The sequence below is a fragment of the Canis aureus genome, chromosome 10 (genome assembly GCF_053574225.1).
Source record: "Canis aureus isolate CA01 chromosome 10, VMU_Caureus_v.1.0, whole genome shotgun sequence".
In the NCBI taxonomy this organism is placed as follows: Eukaryota; Metazoa; Chordata; class Mammalia; order Carnivora; family Canidae; genus Canis; species Canis aureus.
This window is the reverse complement of record NC_135620.1, coordinates 3,664,909-3,688,056: the sequence shown is the minus strand read 5'-3', so window position 1 is coordinate 3,688,056 and position 23,148 is coordinate 3,664,909. Positions and strand designations below refer to the sequence as shown.

Sequence of the window (23,148 nt, the reverse complement as noted above, 5' to 3'; positions counted from 1 at the left end):
GCACATACTATACCCACTCCCTCTCTCTTCCTTCAGTTGCTCTCCTCCTTGAGGCTCAGCTGAAACACATCTTCGGGCAAGCATTGCCCACCTACCCTTGGGAGGTCCTCCTATTCCCAGCACTCTATCCCAGTTGGCAAGTTCACACTTTAATTATTAGATAAGGTGTCTATTGCCTGACTATTTTCTAGCAAGTTCCAAAGGGCAGAGTCTTAAGCTCTATTGGGGCACCCTTCTATCCCCAGAGACGAGAACAGTGAATTGGAGAATGCATAAATATATAAATATGAAAAAGACACATGTGAATAACTGAGGAAGTTCAAAACAGGGAAATTATGGAGTTTAAAATAGGAACATGACAAGTGAGGACACGCAGAGGCACGTACCACCAGAGGTGGACCTAGCTTTGGCTCTGAGCTTCTAAGTGGCCCAAATAAGGAAACATGCCTGAATGCATGAGGTACAGTGTGAAGTGATAAATCAGCTCAGCTATGCAGGAAAAGCTCTGGCCTTCCTAGCCTAGAGACCGAGAAATAGGCTCAAGATGTGGAGGGGAAAATGTGTGTGGCCGTGTGCTAAAGGCCGATTCTGGAAATCAAACAGAAAGATCCTGAGGCAGGGCTTTCAGGGTCTAAAAACTTGTAGAATGTTGTCTCAGAAAAAATCTTCGAGGTGCCCAGTATATGATACAGAAGACCCTGGAGTGGTCCTGTCTGAAGCGTGGAGCGCTCAGAGCCCCACCTGCTCCCTTCCGCACTCCCTGGCCCTCCTCCCCTTTCTGGCAGCCTCCAGGTGACTGTGTGAAAACCACTGATCACACCCCTCCAGAGACCCAAGGGCACTTGTGATGACACAAGAAGCGGCGTCTCCCTGCAGGCTTTGACCACTGGGGTGGGATGGGGTGGAGGCACGGGCCTCGACAGGACAAGGATGGAGCCTTGCTGGGAGTGGGGTCACCCCTGCTACAGACCAGTGCCCCTCCTGTCTCCTGTGCCTTCTCCTTCATGCAAATAACAAGATCTCTGCGAAACCTCTCCCTGGGGTCAGCCTGCTGTGCCATGTGGGCCAAGTCTGTGCCTCCACCTGGTTTTGTAAAGAAGGTTTGACTGTTACTACCTGGCCCTTTAAGGAAAGTTTGCAGACCCGTGGTCAGGTGCTTGGTGCTGTCCCAGTGCCATGATCAGAGCCTGACACAGAAAGCACTGGACAGATGTCCCTGAACACATGGGCAAGTCAGGAATAAGAGTCCATCTCCCTGCTACAGGCAGGTGACAGCCGGTGAGCCAGGCCCTGCGTCCTTTGATCAGTGGCTACATCGCTTTAGGTTTTTAAAAACGAGAATGAATGAACGAATAATTAAGAAAGCCACAGGCCAAGAGCTTGGGTATGCTAACACCAGCCTAGACAAATTTCAAAGTCATCATTCCCAACCACTCTTCAAAACACCAACAATTGGGTATGTTTAAGTTTCATTGCTGAGTAGAGCCTTCCGAGATGAAGGGAGTTGTACCACCAAGGGCCCCTGATGTGTCCAGAGGCGCCGACTGGTAGAGGATCCCTACACCAAGAGAAAAATTCAGTTTCATAATACTTGACCTTTAGCCACTTCCAGTAGCAATGAACTAGTGAGATCTGCCTTCCAGCAAACAAATCACTGAGAGCAAACCCATTCTCACAAATTGAAGCCATTCGCGGGCCGTTCCCACAATCTTGGCTCCAGCCAAATATCACCCGTGTTCTAACTTTGCCCACTAGTTTCTTCCTTTAAATGAACTCCTTTTTTTAAACTTAAAATTTATTTCAGAAAAATACTTTACACTACCAGCATTCACGGGAAAGTAACAGCAGGCAATAAAGGTGACCCTAACAGAACACAGACAGGTTTTAAGTTGAAGTTTCATCCCTCGAATGCCAGGGAGACACTCCTGCCTGCACGGCTCTGAGCTGCAGAGAAGCAAGCAAGCAAGCGAGCGTGGGGGAGACCTGGCTCCTTGCCCAGGGAGGCTTCCTCTCGGGGTGCCATGAGGGGTAAAGGGACTAGGGAGGGCTGCTCCTAGGAGCTCAGATCATGTTTATGCACCACCTGAAACCTCCCTGTGTCCCACGCTTCAGGAAACACTGGGATGGAGGAAACTGGGTTCTTTTTTCCCTCAATCGAGCCTCCTGAAGCATTTGACCCTCCAAAGGTCATGCCACAGCATAAAGAAGCACAGGACCCCTGTCAGCCCATGCCCTGGTGCCCAGTGCTCAGCTGGCCCCAGGTGTTGAGAGCCTGCCTGCAGCTCTGGCCTGGGAGCCCCCTCAGCGGGGATTCCTTCTGGTCCATCTGGGCAGCGACACTGCGTGGATGCAGCCCTGTCAGGGGTTGTTGTTTGGGTCTCCTGTATCCCTTGAGCCGGGATTCCTCTCCGGGACCAGAGCTCGGGACAGCGTGAGCTCAGCCATGCTACCATGACCCCCCCTTGTAGGCTGGCACCTGGGGCCTGGCCCTGTGCCCCGAAGCCCATCTCCATGATGCCAGGTGGCCCCATTTCATCCTTTCTCATGGTCTCCCTCCTCCTTGGCATGGGATCCCCTTTATAGGAATGGGAGGAGAAAAGCTCAGCAGCAAGAAGGGCCCTGTTGGGCCCTGACTCCCTCTCTGGTCCTGACTTGCTGTCAGCCAGGTGAGCAAACACACCAGGCCCCCTGTGGCTTCTGAGGTGAGGCCTCAGGAGACATGGGCAGGCACTGCTGAGCACATGCTCACATGAATGCACACACCAGGTCCCCAGAGCCACTGCCGCTTGACCTTCTCCTGACCAGAATCCCCTCCCCAACCTGGACCAGACAGGTACCTCCCCTCCCTGGATAGGTCACCTAAGGCTGAGAGCAGTGCCAGCAGCCAGGGCAGTGGCCCGATGGTGGCACAGGGCACAGGGACCAGGACCAGCACTGTCTGTGCTACTGACCCCACATTCCCACTCCACTCATCCCAGAGAGGGGGAGAAGCCCACTCTGGGTCCCGTTCCTGATGGTAAAATCTCCACGTGTGAGGAGAGAACCCAGATGGTCCCACAAGAGGCTTGTTTAGCACAATTCCAGTCAAAATCAGGATGAAGTGTCTTCATGGGCTGCTGCAAACAAACAGATTTTGAAAAATGCCTGGGGAAGGGGAATGTCCCCCGGTGGGGGAGGGGCCTACATATCTACACTGGGCAGCGGGGTGGGGGGAGGTGGTGGGCAGTAGTCACATTTGCAGCAGAAACCCAGGCACTAAGGAGACAGAAGGGACCGGCAGCTGGGCAGCGCCGCCAGCCGCGCAGGTGAAGAGAAGGAGCCAGCAGCATGCCAAACCCGAGCACCCAGTTTCACGGAACTTTTATTGACTTTATTTGTGGGATGCATGACAGGAAGTCTTTCCATTGTTAGTGAGGAGAAAAGGTCATTTCCACAGTCACTTTGGCACACACTAAAGTTGTCTCATAAAAACACTGGAAAAGCGACAACAATGGGAACCTATGTATTACGTCATCAGATGCGTACAAAACGCTAATAAAATATCCCTGATAAACCAAAGTGCATACAGACAGAGAGCACGATGCCCAGGACCGTACCGCACCTTCCCAGAGGCAGAGTCACTTGCGTGGCCTAATCAAAGTTGGAAGTTAACAGTCGTGAGAATTAGTACGGGTGACACATCAAGTATTTACATAACAGTAGTCAGAGCCAGGGAGGAGGTGGCGCGCAGCAAGGTGCTGTTAGCAGGTGGCACGGTGGAGTGGGGCTGCAACAGGGGACCCGGGGCACACAGGCCCAGCGTGCTGCCCTCTGTGTAAGGCAGCGCCGTTGGTGGGGGTGGGGGGAGCGCCCGGGAGGCGGCTCAGCAAACAGTCAGTGCCCACGGGCTGCGGGGCCTCAGAGGGGGTATCCTGTCTGCAGAGCAGAGTGGGCTGGAGCCAGCATGCCCGGGGCTCCCCGCTGCACAGGCTGCCAGCTGCGAGAAGCCTTGGATGAGCCCGATGGCCTCCCCCCACCACCTACCCTGGGCGGGGCTGCCCCGCCTCCCACCTGGATCACACCCGCTCTGAAGCTGGACTTTAGCAGCCGATTCTGTTACCTTTCAACTTTAAGGCATTTTCTACAGTTTTATCTAAGCAAAAAAGCAATAAAAATTGAGGTAATTCTGTAGTTGTTCACACTGGTAGGTGGCCACATCCATTCAGACAGTCTCTCTCTCTCTCTCTCTCTCTCTCTCTCTTTCACTCTCTCACCTCTATGGATGGGGTCATGTGCGCACAATGAGAAAAGGCCATTGGAGCTAATGGACAAGAGAGTGGAGGTGGCGCTGTGTCCCAATGTCCCACTGGAGGGACACATCCTCTGCTGCCTCCATCTGACCCGAGCCCCCAAGGGGACGCGGCACGGGGGGGTGGGAGTGGGGGCCAAGGGCTGTGGAACTTGGATGCAAAGGCCACAGGAAGCAGGCCACAGTCACACAAGTCAGGAAGACGCACTCAGCACAGAGTCAGCAGCGGGAGCAACAGCAGGGGCAGTTGGGGAGCCCCTGATGCCCGCCCCCCGGAATCTGCATGCCCCAGACCCCCTCTGGCCTCGCCTCACTACCGGGCAGCGTTTGAAAGGGGATGGGCGGGTTCCCCCTTGACTTCTGACCTGAAGCTCCAGCTTGGAGGGATGTGGCCCCGACAAGTGGTCACATCTGCACTCTGGCCTCTGACCCCTCCAGCACCAAGACAGATCTTTGCCCCTTTACACACCATCACCAACCAGGTCCCGGCCCCCCATGAGAGGCTGGTGCCCCGGGGCCATGCCTCCGCGAGGTGGGCCCTCCCAGCCCAGCGGCCGGTAGGCGCCAAAGGAGACAGCCGAGCACAGCGGCCCGGGAGAAATCAGATTCAACCGAGAGAGTGCTCAGGAAGAGTCAGGGAAGTTTTCCATAGAAAGAGAGGAGGGAAGCCCATGGCAAGCTCCACAGAGCGCAGGGCATGCACTGGAGGGCAGAGGCAGAGTTATAAACGGGCCGGTTACTTGACGAGGTCTTCTGGACTGGCAAGTCGGGGTCCGGTCGGGACAGCCACTGAACCACGTAGCTCTTCTTGGAAGGATCAGAGATGTTTCCTAGAGGGGAGAGGTGGGGCTGTGGCTGCTGAGGCCCCACGCTGGGGCCACCACCTCCGGCATCCCAGGGCAACAGGAGGGCTCTGACTCCCCAGCGTGGCATTCGAGGACCCTCGGGACAGACAGGCCCCAGCAGCCCAGTACAGGGCCACCTCCTGCCCTCCCCCACTGCCATGCCTCCTGGGTCCTGGCTACTAACTACTCAGTACGAGGCCCTGCCACGCCTCCTCATCTTTGCACTATTCCCAGCACTCCCCACTCCCTGCTCCCCAGGAACATGGGGAGCAAGTGCATCTTGGATCTATCCCCCTGCCTGGCTGGGTGGGCACATCTGACCTCCCTGAACAACCTCCACAGTAGATGGAACTCAGGGTGGGGTCTACAATGCAGAGTATCCCAGAATCCTAGAGTGGGATTTCCTGGGACCCAGAGTGAAGCACGTCTGACCCTTGGCAAGGTGTCTGCATGCAGACAGTGTTCTGGCTGTACTCTTCAGAGGGCACAAGGCCCTCCCTGCTCACATAGGCACCCCTATACATACAGGCACCCCCTGCCTCCGTGGGCACCCCTATACATACAGGCACCCCCTGCCTCCGTGGGCACCCCTATACATACAGGCACCCCCTGCCTCCGTGGGAACCCCTATACATACAGTCACCCTCTGCTTCCATGGGCACCCCTATCATACAGGCACCTCCTGCTTCCATGTGCACCCCTAATACATACAGGCACCCCTTGCTTGCATGGGCACCCCCAATTCACAAGGCACTCCCTGCTTCCATGGGCACCCCCATTCACAAGGCACCCCCTACTTGCATGGGCCTGGGCACCCCATCTGGCTGAGCCCCACCATGTGGTCACTATGAACCTGCTTCTGTCTCCCAGATCCACGGTGAGCAGTCCGGAAGGCAGTCATGGCTGAGTTCCTTCTATTATTGACTAGAAAAGGTCCCAACCCTTGGCTTCTCTTTCCAGTTCACAGATGCTGGGTTTGGCCAGTTGTGGGGAGAGCTGCCTTTGCCCAACCCAGCCCCCCTCGCCCTGAGCCCACTGTACACTGGGAGTGGGGGTAGCAGATGGCTTACGGGGACAGGGGCCCGGCCTGCAGATCCTGGCTGTCTCAGGCCGCTCCTCCTGGCAGATCCCGAAGCTGTCATCTGCCGTTCGGCAGAGCACTGGCCGCTCCTGGGTGCCATTGCCACAGGTCACCGAGCACTGCAGGTGGAGAGTCACCAGTCAGGGCCCGCCTCCCGTGGTCAGCTGGGACTGAAAGAGGTCCCCACACATGTGACCCTATAATACGTGGAAGGTGGTGAGGGGCAGAGGGAAGAGTACGTGTTAGAGGCCTGTCCTGCCTTGCCCAGCCTCAAGTGGCCACCTCGATCTCCTGAGGCTCTAAAGAGGAGATGCACATGCCTATCTCTTTGAGTTCCTATGACTTAGAGCAAATGTATAGGGCCTGACACTTCCAGGTTCTCAGTGGGCATCTCCCTTCTCTGGCCGAAGGAAGCCCACCTAGGGCCCAGGAAAACCTGCTGTGCACTGGGAGCCACTGGGAAAGCTCTGACTGAGTCCAGGAGGTCTTGGCAGAGGACCCCTGGACACAAGGCTCTATGCTACCAACACCCTCATTTGCCCCTTCAACCTGGTGCCCCCTCTGCCTCACGGCATGGGGACAGGCCCAGAGCTGTCACACCCACACTCCTGGCTTGGCTCATGGCTCAGCACAGCCCCGCCAGGAGAATATCCAAGTCCTCACCTTATATATCGTAGAAAAGGATTACCTCAGCAGACCTGGGCTGCTCAAACCCCACATAGTCCCAAGGAAGGCCTGCTTTCAGGACCAGTGTGGGGGAAGCTCCTGGGGATCAAGCTCATGGAATGTTCTGTTGGGGAGAGTGTGTCTGCACACCTGAGGCCTCGAGTCACCCTGCACCAGCCTGTCCAGGCAGCTTATACCAACAGTGTGATTGACGGTGAGTACCTGCTTCAGTCACTAGTGTCCAGCACACACGGAAGACCCTGGACCCCCGGCTCACATGGGCTTCTCGGGTTGGCAGTATTTCGTGTATGTCCTCTCACACTGTTGCTGAATCAAATGTATCCCTGGGACCCCACCGGGAGGGGAAGCTTGTGCCTGGCTTCCTCTGGGCTTTACCATGCACTTTCCCCCTTTGCTGATTCTACTCTGTGCTTTCATTGAAATACACTGTAATTGTGAGTACAAGGACTTCCAGGGAATCAATGAGCCTGAGGCTGGCCTTGGGGACCTCAACCCCCCAGGCCTGTGAGCTGGATGTCAGTGATCATGTCACCTCAGCCCTGCCCCCTGGACTGTTCCTCCAGCCCTCACTATTCTTCCCAGGCCAAGTACAAGCCTTCCGTTGCTTGTATTCCCTCCTGTCAGCCTAGCTGGCCTTCCAGATCACCCCTCTGCCCTGAGGGATGACAGCCCAGGCTGCCTTCGATTTCCTAGGACTCCAGGCTTCTGTAGCAAACGGCAGCCTCTGCCCTGCAGAATAAAGACATGTTCCATTTGGTTTCTCAAGGGAATACTGACTGTGGCCTGACCCACAGGACGTGGCCTGGGCTAGGAACTGCATCCAGACCAAGGTGGAATGCCCTGACCACCTTGGTCCCACACCAGCTTGGTTTAGAGGCTGAGGGCATGAGGCTAGGGAGTCAGGGGGCCCACTTACCTGGGACCAGGATCCAGCCCGCCACCGACCAGGGCAGAGCTCACGATTGCAGGCCCGGCGGCCCTCGGGCCGGGCGTCGTTGCAGTGCTTGGTGTGCACGGAACGGGTGGTATTGTTGTGCAGTGGCTGCACGCAGCGCACAGAGCGAGCCTGCGTGCCTGTCCGCCCACAGCTCTGACTGCAAGGCTCCCATTCACCTGTGACCCACCTGTGCGGGCAGAGCGACAGGTCAGTCACTCTGGAGAGCCAGCCTGGCTGTGGCCCAGGCATACAGTGAGAAGGCAGCCTGCTTCTCCAGGGCCTCTTTCCCTAGTGTCACGAAGACATCCTAGTGCCTGGCTTTGCCTCTGTCCAAGGTCTGCAGGTGACAGTTCCACTTCTTGGAGACCCTGGGGGATGGGGGAGGGACATGGAGAGCCCAGGATGTCTGTCCCCACTCAGGCTTGTGGCTCTGCCTCTGGCCCTCAGCTGCTACTGCTGTCACAAAACTTTCAAGGCAGCAGTGTGGACTGCCTCGGTGCCCATCCTCACTCAGACCCCATGTGCTTACTTACACCTCAGGGCCCTGGGGCCTGAAATGAAGCCCTGCCAAACCTTCTGGGCTGGAGGGGTCAAGGCTGTGGCTGTCACTACAAGTGGCCTGGGAAACACTGACCATGGGCCAGAAACAGGCTCAGTACCCTCTGAGCCCCAGCGTTCCCATCTGGGTGTTACCACGTGCCATCATTTCTGAGATGCATGTGGCTGTTTCAGTACACCACACAGCCTGCAGGATCTTAGACTCCATGAAATGTGGGGAGGGACAAAGAACCCACCCAACATCTCAGGGGCCATGAGGCCCGGAGCCGCTCTGGGCCTAGATCTTGCAACTCCCTCGACAGGAGCCCCAGGGGTCTGCCTTCCCCCGTCTTGTGGGACCCTGGGCTGGGGCAGCCCCAGGCACTCACACAGGCTGGGAGCACTCCTGTGGGTTGCAAGCCCGGCGGATGGCTTTGGGCTTGGTGAGGGCGTCGCAGAAGCTTCGATGCACCATCTTGTGGTCCAGCCTCCGGCGGCAACCATACTTGGTGAACTGGGAGCCTGAAGATGAGAGCTCAAGGGGGCTCATGGGGCACTGCGGTCCCTCTGGGGGCAGAGGGCCTGGAGAGGTGGCTCCACGGGCAGCTTCAGCCCCTGGCTCCCCATCCTTCCAAAGGGATGGCCGGGGCGGGGGGGCAGTGTGCCAGGGCCAGGCCTTGGAGATGTCCAGCCCAGCACCCACCCAGCACTCCAGGCCCAACAAGGTGGGAGGCCAAGGAGAGTGGCCACCTTGTTCCCTGGCCCCTCAGCTGGCTTCCTGGGTCAGGGAAGAGTGGCTTCCATCACTCAGCCATGTGCTCTACCTTGAATTAACCTGCCCCAAGGCCCTGGAATGAGCCAGGAGGTGGCTTAGCACAAAAACATGGCCTGCAAGGCTCCTCCCACCACAGGCTGTCCTTAGTTGGGGGTGATTTTGACATCTGGCAATATGTAGGATGTTTAGTTGTCATGACTTGGGTTGGGGCAGGGGGTGCTACTTGCATGTAGCAGATAGAGGCCAGGGATGTTGCTCAATATCCTTCCATGCATGGGACAGCCCCCATGAGAATTAGAGAGAGAATTATAGAGCCCAGTATATGAACGACTCCAATGTCTCAAAATCCCAGGCTTGGGATGCCTGGGTGGCTCAGTGGTTGAGCATCTGCCTTTGGCTCAGGGCATGATCCTGGGGTCCTGGGTTCGAGTCCCACATTGGGCTCCCTGCATGGGGCCTGCTTCTGCCTCTGCCTGTGTCTCTGGCTCTCTCTTTCTCATGAATGAATAAAATCTTTAAAAAAAAAAATCCAAACCCCAGGCCAGTGAGCGAGACATGAGAGAATGTGGCTGGATAGCCTGGTCTAATCTGGGAATCTACAGATGTCCTAGGAAGCAGAGAATGGAGGGACGCTGGTTTAGTGGGAAAGCAGTAGAGTGGCTCCCAGGGAGGAGACAGCCTGTGCAAAGGCCCTGAGGACGTCTGGAAAAGCACCTAATGCCAGTGTGGCCAGAGCCTGGTGGGCAAGGGGTGGGGGCAGCAGTGCAGTGGGAGAAGTTAGCAAGCTGCCTAGGCCACAGAGGCCAGGAGGAGACTCTTGTTTTTATCACAGGAGTAGAGGGAGCTGCTAAAACTATGACACCAGGAAAAGATGCCAGGAAGGGACCTTTAAGGGGTCACTCTGGAGGTGACAATGGACACAAAACCTCCCCAGCTGGGGAGCTAGGCTGGTGCCAGGACTGGGAAGACAGAACAGCAGATAGGTCCAAGAGATACACAGAAGGGACAGTCAGTTACACATGCTGCTGAAATCCAGAGGGCCAAGGAGGCTCAAGGGAAGGCTGGGGGTGCCATCTGCCCAGGTAGGAGCGCTGCAGAAGAAGCTGTCCACCTGCCTAGGTCATGGGATGGGTCTCCTCCACTGAGAGGAGCTCCTTGGCAAGCTCCTCTCTGTCTCCTAGGTGTGGGGGTCCCCATGGCATCTGAGGGAGGTCTGTCCTGCCTCTTATCTCCTCCAGCCCCCCAGGAGTAGTGACCATGTGGGGCGGACCAGAACCTGTCCGTCTGTATGTCCCACCCAACTGTAGACTCAGTGAGGTCCAGGGCAGGTGGGATACCTCTGCACAAAGCCCGGCCCCAGGAGGGTTGGGGAAGCCTTTCTAAATGAGCATGGGAGGGACCTCCACAGACGGAGCCCCTTTACTGGTCTCCAGCACGGCCCGAGCCTCCCCATGCCTGTCTCAGGAGGCTGTGGAAATGCACCCAAGCCATCCTCACACCAGCCCCCTGCCAGGCCAGCCCCTCCCTCCTGCTCTGACGCAGGTCCATGCTGTACATGCAAGCCCCACCTGCCCTTCTGGCAGCCTCTGGCCTGCTGCCCTGAGCACCCCTTTCCTGCCCACCCTCTGTCCCCCACCAGGTGGGTCGCTGCCTCGGCCTCCTGCCCGTGGGGCCAGTCTGCTCACACCTGGCACATCCCACAGGCCAGGCAGTCAGTAGGGCACCACGGGCTCAAGAATCCCTTTGCTCAGAAGACCCCTCTAGCTCAGCCCCGACCACCTCTGGGGCCCCAATTGTAAGAAGACCCCTCACCTCCACCGCAGGGCTTGGAGCAGGGAGTCCACTTCTTCAGGGCCCACTCATAGGCTACAGAGTCGTCTTCCAGGACATTGTTGCCGTCCACGTTGAGCGAGTCCTCGTGGATCATATACTTGTATGTCAGCGAGATCCGGGCATCTCCCTGTGGGATGACCTGTGCCCGGAGACGGCTGTGAAGGTGTCTGCCCCACCATCCATCCTTCCTTAGCAGTCGGTTTAGAAATATACCCCGGGAGGTGCCTGGGTGGCTCAGGGGTTGAGTGTCTGCCTTTGGCTCAGGTCGTGATCCTGGGGTCCTGGGATCAAGTCCAGGATCAAGTCCTGCATTGGGCTCCTCATGGGGAGCCTGCTTCTCCCTCTGCCTCTGTCTCTGCCTCTCTCTGTGTCTCTCATGAATAAATAAATAAAATCTTTTTTAAAAAAGGAAACATACCCCGGGGCACACATACTGCTCGCTCTCTTTCTTTGCCGTAGTTATGTTCTAGAAAGGGCCTGAAAAATCTGGATTCACCAGTACGGCACCATGGCTCGCGGGGAATGTGGGGCGAGGGTCCTGTGAGCCTCTAGTCAGAATACTTTCATCAACCGTCAATACATAATCTTATTTTACATGTGTTTCTGTTTCGAGCCCCGTTGGTTCCTACTGCTGAGTCGTTAACACTGACCCCTCCGGCCCGCGTGCTCTAACTCTGGCCTGCATGAAGCTCATCTAGTGTGTGTACTTCTCTGCCCAGCACAACATACGACCTCTTGTGCTCAGGAACACCACTTGGGGTCATTCCAAACAGCAAACCATCCCCCCAAACGGCATAAAAATGTGAAAAGTGTGGCCCCTCACGTACTGGGAGAAGGACCCTCGTTTACGGCACGGGACTAGAACAGAAGCAGAGTGTCCCCCTGTTCCAACCCTGGGGGGGGAACATGTCCATCGGATGAATCAAATCTCTCACCGCTCTGCAGTGTCTGTGAATGGCCGTGGAAACACCACCAGTTCTGACCAGTGATTACAAATTCACTTCAGCAAGGAGGTAAATTGCAGGCCGGGACAGAAACAGCAGGCCCTGAGGCCGATGGCATCGGCCTGGGGGCGAGAAGTCCCCGATGAAACAGGCCGGCCCCATGGGGCACGCCCTGGGCTCAGGTGCCGAAACCTAACCAGGGGCACTCGCCTTCACGGAGGAGCTAAAGGCCCCTGAGCCTCCTCTGTAGTGTTTTAAATGTTTCACAGATAGGGGCACCTGGGTGGCCCAGATGGTTGAGCGTCTGCCTTCGTCATGCCGGGTCATGACTCCTGATAGAGCCCCACGTTGGGCTCCCTGATCAGCAGAGTCTGGTGCTCTTTCTCCTCCCTCAGCTCATCCTCTCTCTGTCTCTCTCAAATGAATAAAAATCTTAAGAAAATTTATTTTTCACAAGTAAAACATACTACTTATGCAACTGAAATTAACTTTCAAAAAGCGATTAGAAAACCCAGCCCCAGGGGCACCTGGCTGGCTCAGTCAGTAGAGCTGGCGACTCTTGATCTCAGGGTTCGGAGTTCAAGCCCCGCATTGGGTTTAGAAATTAGTTAAAAATAAGATCTTAATAAAAATAAGAAAACAAAATGAGGCCCCTTCTGAATTCTCATCATCATTTTTGGTCCTGGACTCAGGAGAGCTGGGGGTTAATCATACTTAGGGACAAAGTCCAGTATGACCTGGGTCTGGGAGTCTAACCTCCTGAACCCTGTCACTCACTCCTGGGGCGTGCAGGATTTGGATGAGATGACCGTGAGCAGACATGGTGAAAGGTGGCCGAAAATGTCACCTGGGGGGGAAACTGAAACCCTCAGAGGGGAGAGTTTGATTGAGGTCCCCCGGGGCCCAGAGACTCCGTGTGTGACACCGATGGAGACCCTCCGTCCAAAACAGGCCAGAGGCCTGTTCAGAGAATGGCCTGACAGATGTAGGGAGGCCCAGGGTTCCCAAGAAGCTGGAGGATCTCTTCCCCAGTGGCTGCTTGCCCTTCTGGGCAGCCAGGAGGTACCAGACCTGGTCCCTGCCTCCACTTACCAGAACGGTGATGGTGCCATGAAGTGGGCCCATGGTCTGCAGTGTCTCTCGGCCATCCTCATCCCTGTACTCCCACTCCACACCCATTGCAATGAAGGATTTGGAATTAGGATCCACATCATTCTCTTCGTTTAAAATGAACTTGCCCGTCTCCAGGTTCTTTACGGCTAAGAACAGCAGAAGACAGCCACTCCTACCACGGTCACTGGCAGAAGCCTGGCATGTTAGGGAGAGGCTGGCAGGTCCACAGGTCTGGACTGGTGAGGGGGTTGTGAGGAACAGATTCCCCCTGTCTGTCCCAGCCACCCTCTGCTAGGGACCCATCCATGCCAATGACGGCACAGATCACTGTAGGAGCCAGTCTCACCTTCTGCTGCTCAGCTGGAACTATACTGCCCAGGGCCCTTTCCTGGATCTGCCCCCACAGACCCTGGGCCATCTCCCTACAGTCTACTTGGAGTCATCAGCAGGCACTTAGAGCCAATGATCCCCACACTGCACCCCAGCCTCCTGGGTGCAGGCCATCTGCTGGACACTGGGACACAGGGCTGGAGTGAGGCTTCCCACCATGGGGTGAGCATACGTCCAGTTAAAAATTAGGGTCTCCTCACCCCAACCTGGAGCCCCATCAGTTCCCCACATATCCTCAGAGGCCTGGCTTGACCAGGGGCTCTCATGGACCACAGGGAATAGCCCTGGATAAGCAGGTATCTAGGAGCCAAGAATCAAGAAGCTGGTCAGGAAGCCTCCTGCTTCCCACAGTGTGGAAGGCAGCTACTGTGGGTGCTGCTGGACGATTTTAGGAGGGCCCCAGATGGGGCTCACAGAATATGGAAATTGCTCCCTGCACGGGCCTCCTGTAATTCTCTGCCCCTCAGAGAAAGCCTCAGCAGGGGCCGCCAGACCCTCAACTGGTCACCAACCCTGCCTCCTCTTATGCAGAGATCAGGCCTCGGACCTGGAGCCTTCAACAGGAAACTTTAGATCCAAGTGTCTTTCCCTTTAGGAATCAACTTTTACATTTACTTTCCATTTAAGGCAAGTGGTACTGGCTTTGCATTTTGGGTAGCAGTATAAAGTTTCCTCTTAAAATAGGGAAGAGCTGCGTGTTGGTGGGGGTGCCAGACAGTGGCACTTTGGGAGTCCCAGACCCAGCCCAGTCTCCAGGGCACAAGGAGGAAGGTGGGGCCCAAACTGGGAGAAGAGCCTTGTCTGGGATCTCCGTAGTGACCCCCCCCACCCCCACATCACTTTGGACGTCAGCCCATGACTATCCAGGAGGGAGGGCCCAAGTGCTTGCGGGAGGTGGGGGCGAGGATGGGTGAAGGCTTCCCAGGGGTCCTGCAGTCTCGGAGAGCACAGTCCCACAGGCAGGCAGGGGCCACCGCATGGGAGGATGTTCACTAAGAACATCCACATTTGCAAGAGATTCCAGAAATCTATATTCCAGGAAGAATCTCTTGAATTTAAAACTAAACTAATTTGGAAATATGCAAATACAGTCTGTGACCAACCACAGGCCAGCCCGGGTGCCTTCTCCTTGAGTAGGCTGCTGCCCAGGACTCTGCCTGCCTTCCAGTGGCTAGAGGGGCCTTCCTCCTTGGCCCTGAGATGGGGGACGGGGAGGCAGTCACCAGTCTGTGGGCTGGGAGTATGGCAAGCTTTACACGCATGTCCCTCCACACTGCTCCCAGAGCAGCCCTCTGACCCCAGCGGCCCCTGACCTCTCCATCAGGATGTGAACCCAGGAAAGACCCTCCAGGTGGGCTGAGCCAGGGACAGGGGAGGTGCAGCTGCACCTGTGCCTCCCAGCCTGACCTCTGACTCCTGGGCTCTGCCGCCATCCCTGGAACTGCTGAGCTTCAGAGACTCACCCAGGTGGTGGCTGGTGCTGTCTGCCTCCTGGATAAGCAGGTGTCTGGCTCCTGCTGGGATCTCAAACATCTTGATGTAACCTTTGTTGGGATGTGGGGAGACAAAGCCAAATGAGACAGAAGAGGCCACTGGAACACAGACAATGCACAGAGGGGTCTCGCCCTCAAAGGCCGTTCCAGAGGGCTCCACATTTCATGGGTTTTGAACTGCCCACCTGGACAAGGGCCGATGGGAAAGGTACTGCGTCCCAGATGGCCAAAGCCGTTCTGCTCCTTTCAAATCCCAGCTGTGCCCTCCGCCTCTTCCACTGAAAACTTGACAGGAATCCTCAGGGTGGCCCTGGAGCCATGCCAGAGCTTGTAAGCTAAGATGCCATATCTGGGAGGGAGGCCCTTAGCAAACCACTTGGCCTCCTGAACCGTGGGAAGGGTCAGCCTCGCACCCTGGCACCAGGTCTGAGTGAAGGTCACGGCCTTCTGAGAGACCAACCAAAGTGGCTTCTCCTCATTTCAGACAGAGGTGAAAGTCACTGCAGGCCCACCCAGAGAGCTGTTCTTTCAGAGCCCAGGTTGGCTGGGGACCAGACGGCAGCAGGAGCCGAGAGGTAAGAAGCAAAGGACCCAGAGCCCAGAGGCCTGCTGGGCAGCTCTGGAAGGCAAGAGAGGGGTGACCTATGCAGCCCTTGCCCTCAAAAAAACTGCTAAGATCTGCCCCGTGGCCCCCTCTATGTCGGCATTCTCTGCCCTGACCCCGGAAACCTGGTTTCCATTCTCCCTGTTCCCCATCCACCCTGGAGCCTGGCTCAAACTATACCTGACTTATGATACTCCAGCAAGTCATGTCCCCGCCCTCCTCCCAGAGGTGCTGCAGACATTCAGGCACCAGGGGCCGGAGGGAGGGGCTCACTCACCAAGCTTCTTGGGGGAGCGTGTGAATGTGCCTTTGACCACTTTGCAGTGAGTGTTGTCCCCTCCACACACGCCACATTTGTCCTCCTGCTTGCTGGAGCCAATCACTCCATCACAGCCCACCTTCTGCAGAGGGAAGGGGTACAGTGCATAATTGAGAGCTGTCCCCACTTGGGCCCTGGCCTGATCCGTGCCCCCAGGGCCCTGCCACCTGTTCCCTCTGCAGCTCAGGTCCACACTATCCTTAGCGGTTCCCAATGCAGACGGAGGGACAGGGCTTTGGAGCAACACAGACTCTGCACCCACCCACGGAGCAGCCACTGCTGCTCACTGCACCTCATCTGCTCATCTGGACAGTGTGACCTCACAGGGCTCTGCACAGCCTGATCAGGGCCGCCTGCGAGACTAGCTTGGCCTGGCAAGCTGGCCTCCACACAGATGTCACTGTCCTGATGGCTGTGAATCAGCCCTGGCCTCTACCCTTCTCCTAGGCGGCCATGTGGTGCAGCCTGTCTGGGGCTCCCACCCAAAGCTCAGTTTTTTTAGTCTGTGTCCGGGGGTGCCGGGGCAGGAGGTGACAAGAGTTGTTGAGAACACCTGTGCCTCCATTCCTTCAACAAATCCTCTAAATATCACCCACTCCAGTGTCAAAATTATTCCACACTGACCAGGGATGCTCCCTTGCCCCAAGCCACCTGGCAAAGTAGTAACAAATTCAGGTTCTTCTACTCTCCATGGCTCTGGCAGCACAGCATTCCTGGGGCCAGGGAAACTCCACGAAAGGAGCTCCTGCAGGACGATGGCCCTGAGCATGCTGCCTGAGGCCACTTTGTTCTAGCTCAGCCAAGGAAGACAGCCTGTCCTCTGAGCTGGTCTGCTCCCTCCACCTGTCCTAGAGTGCACCACAGCAACACAGGGTTCCCGTTTTGCTGAGGCTGCCAAGAAGCTCAGATCCAATTGTCCTTTCAAGGTCATCCTATCACCTACCTTTGGAGAAATCCACTTCTTCTTCTGCTCTTTGATTTCTGGCTTTTGTCTTACAAGGCCCTTTGAGGGCAGGGACCATGCAGGGGCTACAGAGGAGTGGTTCATGAATCATTTTTGAAGGTGTGGATAGACACTGATGATCTTTGGTCTTATCTATTTCTGTGTAATCATAAGCCTTTTGAACCAATTTTGGAAGTGAGCAGGGTGAAAAGCAATCAATGAAATGAACATGCTAATTTTTATTTTAATGATTCCTGGGGTGGGGGGAAATTACCAGGGAAAAAAGAGGACCAAACAAAAGCATCGGTCTTTAAAAGTGCAGAAACCTGAGCCAAAGCATGCACCTCCCTTTTCTAAGTATGTGGTCTGAGGACACACTGCTCGATCTCTGAGTTTGTTTCCACGTTTGTGACATGGTTTTCAGTGCAGCCTGGCCTGTGGGGGCTGTTGCTGGGGGTGGGAGGAGATGGTCCTCATAAGCACAGTCACAGTCTCCCTTCATCAGGGAAGGCTGGAGGTGTTGTAGAGGAGGAGAGGGGGGAGGAGAACCCTCTTTCAGGCCAGGATAGTGTACTCCCTGGGAGAAGGGTTGCTCCAGCCTCTCACCTGAGGGGGATTAGTGCTCAGTTTCAGACACTGTAAACCAAAAGCAAAAAGCCTTGGAGCAGTAGGCAGATGGGTACCCATGCCAGGGAGCAAAGGAACATCCGGGAGGCGCTCTCCCAGACGCCTGGACTCTGGAGCCCACGTGAGATCATGCGCCTTAACTGAGAATCAGCTCTAATCTGGAAGTTGTTCACTGGTACATAAGCTCTTTCTAAAAAGGCTTGCAGCCTTTTTACAACCCAAAACATGAATTAGAAATTCAGCTGGTTGGAATGGAAGGAGGATATCTAGACAGTGGAAAAATGAAGCAATATGCTACCTTTCTTAAGACACTTGTTCTAAATGAGACTTTGTTCTGAGAGTCACAGAAAACAGCATAAATGAACCACTTGATCTGTCAGAACTTGAGAGAAATTAAAATGGCCTGTCACCATTTCTCCCTCTCAAACACATTGTTTGTCATCTTTTGTTTTTTCTGAAATAGAAGTGTGTCTAATAATCATAGTGGACAGGACCTTGCCTGACATCTAGAAGAGCAGTTTTGTCTGGGTGGCTGCTGGGTGGCTCATCAGGTGGGATGACTACCAGGCCCAAGCAAGCACTGTCCCCAGCTCCCCAGGGAGCCTCCACCCCTGGCAAGGGTCTACAGACCTTTAGGAGATATTATTTTAACATCCAGTGGTCTGAACCAGGGGGGAAATGCTCCTAAGCTGAATAGAAAAAGCTAATGAACACCAGGGTCCTTGTGTGGGCCTGAAATCTTGCCTGAGATCCTACTGGGGTTGACTGCTTAGGTTGGGGATGGCTCATGTCCGCAGGTGGCTTGGCATGGCTGCTGCCCACTAAGGCCACAACCAGAGCGGGATGACAGCTGTACTCTGCTTTGGTCCAAGCACAGGTGGGAGACGCTGGCACAGGTGGCAGGTGGTCCCAAGGGGAGGGGCCTATAGCTAACTAGGTCCTGCTTGCCTCTTTTCCCATCTGTTATGAAATCCTACGGGTGAGTCATCAGATCAGGACAGATGCTAGCCTATTTCAATCTCTGCCTTTCTCAATGCAATTTTCGGATCACATATTTGATAGCACACTATTACTTTCTCAGGGCAGTGGATTGTGCCCTTTATCCAAACAAAATGACCCTGTTGGCCTCATTTAATTCTTAATACTCTTCATTCTCTGCTCTCGGGGTGTGTGAGAGTACATGTGGACACGTGCATCTTTATTCTACACATCTTCTGCTGTCATTTCACTTTTAACCTTCCTGAGTCGTTGTTTTCATATTCCCTAATTGACAGCAACCACTTGGACATGATTTTTGACCTAGTATGAGATTCTTTTAAAAGAAGGACTGCACATCCTCATGCATTGTGAGGACTCAGTACATCATCTTACTACTGCCCACGTCCTTTGTGTGGGTCCAATCTTTCTGTCTCCTTCACTTTGGAACTTCTGCAGTATGATGACATACAAATGTAAATATTTATATTTCCCAATGATGCAAGAATCTATCATCTTACTGTTATTCCTTCAAAATCACCATTAATTAATGAAAATACTTAATCTATTCTTCAACTGTCAATGGTAGGAGTGAGGCTCTTGCCACTGAGATGGTAAATTAGTGCTCTGGCTTCTCCATTATGTTTGTAGCCATATCATAGTTGCCACTTAAGCTACTTCTATTACTAAATGTTTCCCATGCTCACAGTTTGTGTTGGTCATGTTTCTAAAATTTTTCTGTGTCTTATGGTGTTTTGACATCTTAAAGCACTTGCTGGCTAGGGAGAGGCTGCCCCTTCCTCGTGCCAGCCCTTGGGCGTAGTAGAGGGCTAGTCTGGGAGCACATTTCATGTGTAAACCAACAATTCCCCAATCACCCCCTTTATCTGCCTCCCACACACCATCTGATGCTTCCCCTGCCCCAAGTCATCCCCGGGCCAGGTACCAGGAGAGCAGTGCCACCCTTCCAGCCTGGAGCCTGCCTGCACTCTTCACACCTTTATACTAGCCAGTCCTCAACTGTTTCCTCTGCCCTGCCTGCCTTTTGCAAGGAAACCCCTATAAACACTGGTTTTCTTTCCCCCGACCAAACATGGTGCTTCCCCATGTGGCCCTCCATAGCGAGGTGAGCCTTTCTCTCAGGAAACATAAGTAACGCATGCTTCCTTTAGTGGCATTGACCTCTGGGTTGTCACTTGGTCATATCCATAAATTAAAATCCCTCAGGAACAAAGGCAACGCTGCTACCTGGTTGATGTGGTTTCACTACCTGAGCAGACTTTAGACTTTGTAGCCTGGCCTCCCTGCCAGACTCAGGCTGAGCGGCTCCTCCTGGCCCTCTGCTGCTGCACCTGGAGGAGCCTCCTGAACCGCGGGCTGCGGGCTGCCGGCTACTGTCCTCTGAGCAGAAGGAAGCCCTGAGCTCAAGTCCAGCGGCCCTGCACCCCACCTCCTTGCTCCTCTGGCCTCACTCTTTCTCTGGGGTACCTATGGCATCTGCCAGACTTCTTGAAGATCTCGTCTCTCAGGGAAACAAGACCAGAGTCAGCCTCTCTGACCCTACAATCAGTCCTGCCTACTCAGACTCTATGGAGGCTTCCAGGTGTTTCTAGGGAGCCTGGCTGAGGGCAGGCCTGTGCTCATGCCATGATCATATGCCAAGGTTAGCCCACCGTTGTTTCTTCTGACAGCCTAAGATTGAAGCCAAAGACCTAATAACAATGGAAAATATAGCAGGGTATTTCTATAAAGAGCTGAACCAAGGAGATCCTGGGCCACCCTAATCAAGAACAAGCTATCCAGAGCCCAGCGGAGCACAAGGATGTGCAGCACTTCACAGCAGGTCATCTGTGAACCACATGCGGCAGAATCATCCGGTGAGCACATCAAATTCATGATCCCAGGCCTGGCTGGAGCTACAGAATCAGAATCTCTGCGGTGGGGGCCCAAGCTCCTGGGTGGCCCCCAGACACACTCAAGTGTGAACACCACTAGCACAGGGAAGGGGTCACACCTGCCCTGGTACAGGTGCTGATTCATGCTCAACCTCAACAAGGCTGCCCAATAACCCCAAGAAGCGGACACCCTGGCCTGTGGCCCCTATGCCCCTGCAGTACCTCCCACCACTCTGCTGGCCCCATAACACTCACCTTGCACTCCCCACGCACACAGAGGCTGAAGGCGTCCCTGTAGGAACAGCGGGTGCCATCGTGCACCATGCGCTTCATGGACACCACCTCTCTGGTCTCCTTGGACTCGCAGTAGAGGTGGCATCTCTCCTTGGCTGGAAGGAAAGCAGCAGGGTGTTGGCAAGACTGTTCTTAGGATTCACCTGCCCCCTCCCCCACATGCCTGCCCTGGGACAGAAAGGGAAAGGGGGCAGGTAACTACAACCCTCTTGGAGTATTTACCTTTGACCCCAGGCTACTGGATTTAGGAAGAGCTTTTCCCAACAGAGCCAGGCTGATGTTGGTGCAGATCCCAGAGACTTTGATGGCCCTTCCCTCCAGATGGCAACCCCCCTCTGAGAGGGGGACCCTGTCTACTCTGGCACCCACTCTTAGAACCACACACGCTGGGCATGCAGCAGGTTCTTGGTTGGTGTAACACACACGGGTGACAGAGAGAGGACAGTAGGCTCGTGCCTGGTGACCCACCCCTGCCCAGTGCCTGGCAGGAATTGGAACTGTATGTTCAAAATTCCAGGACTGGGCTCCTGTAGCCACACTGGCTAGGGTGGGCTCTGCTGACAGCCTGGTGTGGCCCACAGGTTGCTCAAGGAAAGTGCAGGCCCTGGCCTGCCCACAGCCTTGGCACAGCCTCCGAGCACCTGTTCCGCTCTGTCCCTGGGGGCTCACCATCCCGGTGCTCATGGGGCAGCCAGTGGTGCTGGTTATCGCCGTGCTCGAAGTACAGGTCCCACTGCCGACACTGTTCCTCACGGAAGTCAGCCAGGGCATCAGGGCAGTCCTGGGAGTTGCAGAGCTGGAAATCGTAGCCAAGGCCTGAGCAAGTGCGGCCCCCGTTGGCTGGGCTGGAGGAAAAGGGGGAAGGCCTTGCAGCTTGGTGCCACAGGAAGAGGCTGGCATATGGGGTGCCAACTGTGGGATGGTGGGGATTCCTCAGTCTCGGGTGTGGGGATGGAGCTCTGCAGAATGAAGGGACCCAGCCTCCAGGAACTCAGAGTATTAAGTATAGAGGAGTTAGTGATTCCTCCCTCTGGGCCTACCAAGCACTCACACCCCCAGCTCCCATTGCAGTGACTGAACCAACAGTGGGCTATGGCTGGGAGTTAAGGTTTGGCCTTTCCTGGGACATTAATCAAAAGATAGAGGTGGGCGAGTCCTCTACATCTGGGCCTAGGCCTGTGCCTGACACACGGTGGGTACTCAAAGAACAGTTCCAAACCAGCAGGATCCCGCTGCACAAGTTCCCAGCAGGGGTCGGGAACAGAGCAGACACTCTGTTCACTGGTTTTCCCCCACCTCAGAGGCTTGGGGTTGAGTTTCCCTAATTCCCTCACTTCACTAAGAACAGTGCTCATCCACAAAGCACTAGGTCCATAGCAAAGGCCAGAAAAGGTACCAGCTATGGGCCAGCAGGTGCCTCCAGCACGTGGGATAGTGGACCACACCCCAGGGGGAGCTCGGGGTCTCTGTCACCATCTGCCCAGCATGGCAGCACCAAGCAGAATCTGAGCCCCCACCGAAGACTTGGGCAAGGGTCCTTCTTCGCCCACGTGACAGGGGTGGCCAGTGTGGCCACATGTGGCACAGCAGAGTGGACAAGGAAAGGGTAGCTTCTGTGAGGCTCCTGCCCCAGTGCCATGTTCTTGAGGGAAGTTGGTGGGAAAAGGTGATACAAGAAATCTGTGGAGAGGAGTTCCTGGGTGTCTCAGTGGGTTAAGCCTTCAGCTCAGGTCATGATCTCAGGGTCCTAGGATTGAGCTCTGCATTTGGTTCCCTGCTCAGTGGGGAGTCTGCTTCTCCCTCTACCATTGCAGCTACTATCTCTCAAATAAATTTTAAAAATTAAAAAAAAAAAAAGAAATCTGGAGAAAGAAGCAAGAAGCCTCAGTGCTTGATGGAGTGGATGAAAAGAAGCAGCTCTGAGATTCACACGAGGGCCACCACCCATGGGGCCGCAGAGAATGACAATACTGACCAGGGCATCACCAGGAAAGCATGCAGGTGTGGGGAGCAGCAACCATCTGGGAAACAGCAGGAAGGAGGCGTGCTGATTCCAATGGAAACCCAGGCTAACTCCAAAATAGAAAGTGAGCTGGAGAATTCAGGGGAGGTGGGCGAGGAAGACCAAGTAAGGAGCTTAGAGATGAGACCGCCTGCAGTTTTAGAGGTACAAAGTAGGGAGAGCAAACACAGAGGGAGCTCAGTCCAGGGAGCCACAGCTACCAACAGGAGGGTGGGAAGTCTGGTGGTCACACCCCAGAAAACGCACAGAAGGGGAGGTCTGTGGGGCCTGCCTGGGTTGCTGACAAGGAGGCTCTGTGAAGCCGGGGAGCTCTGAAATGCTCAGGGCCCTGCAGCTGCCCGGGTTGCCCACTGATGCTGGTGTAAATAAACAGTTGCCATGGCTCCCCAACGGTGCTGTCAGACCCCTGCTGATGCGGAGGTGAGTGCTGGCACTGGGCCTGATGGCTTGCATGAACAGACAGCTCCTGTCACTGCTGTCCTTGTCTCTTGCTGCCACCAAGGAGGCTGGGGCTGGCAGAGGGGTAAAAAATCCCTAGAACACAC

At 55.2% G+C, this 23,148-nt stretch overlaps 1 protein-coding gene across 1 annotated transcript in view; it reads right to left on the bottom strand.

Moving 5' to 3' along the window:
- The window catches only part of ADAMTS2 (ADAM metallopeptidase with thrombospondin type 1 motif 2), a 225,139-nt gene that overhangs the window by 5,574 nt on the left and 196,417 nt on the right, over positions 1-23,148 (bottom strand). The window contains exons 12-21 of the mRNA XM_077911167.1: positions 21,250-21,425; positions 20,542-20,675; positions 15,805-15,928; positions 14,894-14,974; positions 13,020-13,186; positions 10,963-11,122; positions 8,765-8,897; positions 7,818-8,025; positions 6,204-6,333; positions 5,029-5,118 (exon numbers count right to left, since the gene is read on the bottom strand). Of these exons, the coding sequence (XP_077767293.1) occupies positions 5,029-5,118; positions 6,204-6,333; positions 7,818-8,025; positions 8,765-8,897; positions 10,963-11,122; positions 13,020-13,186; positions 14,894-14,974; positions 15,805-15,928; positions 20,542-20,675; positions 21,250-21,425 (1,403 nt within the window). The remainder of the gene's footprint in view (positions 1-5,028; positions 5,119-6,203; positions 6,334-7,817; positions 8,026-8,764; positions 8,898-10,962; positions 11,123-13,019; positions 13,187-14,893; positions 14,975-15,804; positions 15,929-20,541; positions 20,676-21,249; positions 21,426-23,148) is intronic.